The sequence below is a fragment of the Sphaeroforma arctica genome (assembly GCF_001186125.1).
Source record: "Sphaeroforma arctica JP610 unplaced genomic scaffold supercont1.7442, whole genome shotgun sequence".
Classification (NCBI taxonomy): Eukaryota; class Ichthyosporea; order Ichthyophonida; genus Sphaeroforma; species Sphaeroforma arctica.
The window spans coordinates 1-1426 of NW_014033116.1; the positions used below are offsets into that span (position 1 = coordinate 1).

Genomic DNA, 1426 nt, shown 5'->3' on the forward strand with positions numbered 1-1426 from the left:
CTACACACACACACACTGGTCTTAACAGATCACCTACAGTACTCACACGTAACCACAACACACAGCACTACACACACACACACTGGTCTTAACAGATCACCTACAGTACTCACACGTAACCACAACACACACAAAGCACTTACGCACGGCACTGGGGACATCAGGCATTGCCATAGGCGTCTCCTCTAACTCGTCCTCCATCTCCAGCGCTTCTAATTCCTCTAGCTCATTGAGCAACTCATCGTCATCGTATACTGACCCACCAAAGCCCTGCGGAGCATGAGTGGGTGGGGTAAGTGGTAAATAATTCATGAATGAGTGTGGTCAGTGGTATATAATTCATGAGTGAGTGTGGGAAGTGGTATATAATTCATGAGTGTGTGTGGTAAGTGGTATATACTGAGCTACTCTTATACCGATTGAGTTCTATTTATATCTCCTGCATATCTCGTGTACAGCAGTCCAACGCAAAGCCAGGACATTCCTCAGCAGCGCAATAAGGTTCATGACACAGACCATAAACAAGGTACCATGATGAAAGTAGGGGCGCTAATGAGTATGGTGTGCATGTAACCGGCTCCTTCACACGTACATGTACACGTACTTGACCAATGCATACACTTTGAGAAAGGTCATGGTGATCACACACATGGAAGATGAGGGAGTATCATACAAGACACTAGAACTGAGCTGAACCGCTAAGAGCCGTATAAGTGGTGTGTGTATATATCTACCCACGGCTTGCCTTGACTAGGTTAGTGACACACGCGCACATGTATGTACTGACCCCCCTATACAACATACAAATAGCCTATACCAACCCATACTATGCCACACACACCATTGGATTCCCATATTCTTTTGGGGTTTATTCCCATATTATTTTATGGTTTATTCCCATATTCTTCAAGGGGTCTAAACACCCATACACGTATCTACTAACCTCCTCTACAAACCAAACAACAGCCCATACCTGCCCATACACACACACCCACGGCAGTCCATTCCCATACCTGAGCCAGGGCCTGGCCTATCTCATCGGCCACCTCCATCTGCTCCTGTACATCGTCCATGACATTGTCGATGTCTTCTAACTTCATGTTATTCTGCTCCTTCTTCATCGTTGCCGCGCCGTTGCGTAGCGCATCGAAGGCAATCTTGTTCATGGACGCACCCTCAATGGCCAGGATCTGATGAAATAGAGAGAGAGAGAGGAGGGTGACACGAGGGGTATGTAGTGGGAGTGAGTAGGAGCTAACACGGGTGTGTATAGCGTAGTACAGGTCTGTGTGTGTGTGGTGTAGTACGGGTGTGTGTAGTGTAGTACAAGTGTGTGTGTGTGTAGTGTAGGAAGGTGTGGGGAGTGTAGTACAGGTGTGTGTGTGTGTAGTGTAGGAAGGTGTGGGGAGTGTAGTACAGGTGTGTG

At 47.3% G+C, this 1426-nt stretch overlaps 1 protein-coding gene across 1 annotated transcript; it reads right to left on the reverse strand.

The window, feature by feature from the left end:
- Positions 1 to 1013: 1013 nt before the first annotated feature.
- SARC_16140 (hypothetical protein) lies at positions 1014 to 1166 on the reverse strand (the record flags this gene model as incomplete). Its single annotated transcript, XM_014289750.1, has 1 exon — positions 1014 to 1166. A coding segment is annotated over one exon (153 nt), but the record flags the coding sequence as incomplete, so codon positions are not given.
- Between the last annotated feature and the right edge of the window lie 260 nt (positions 1167 to 1426).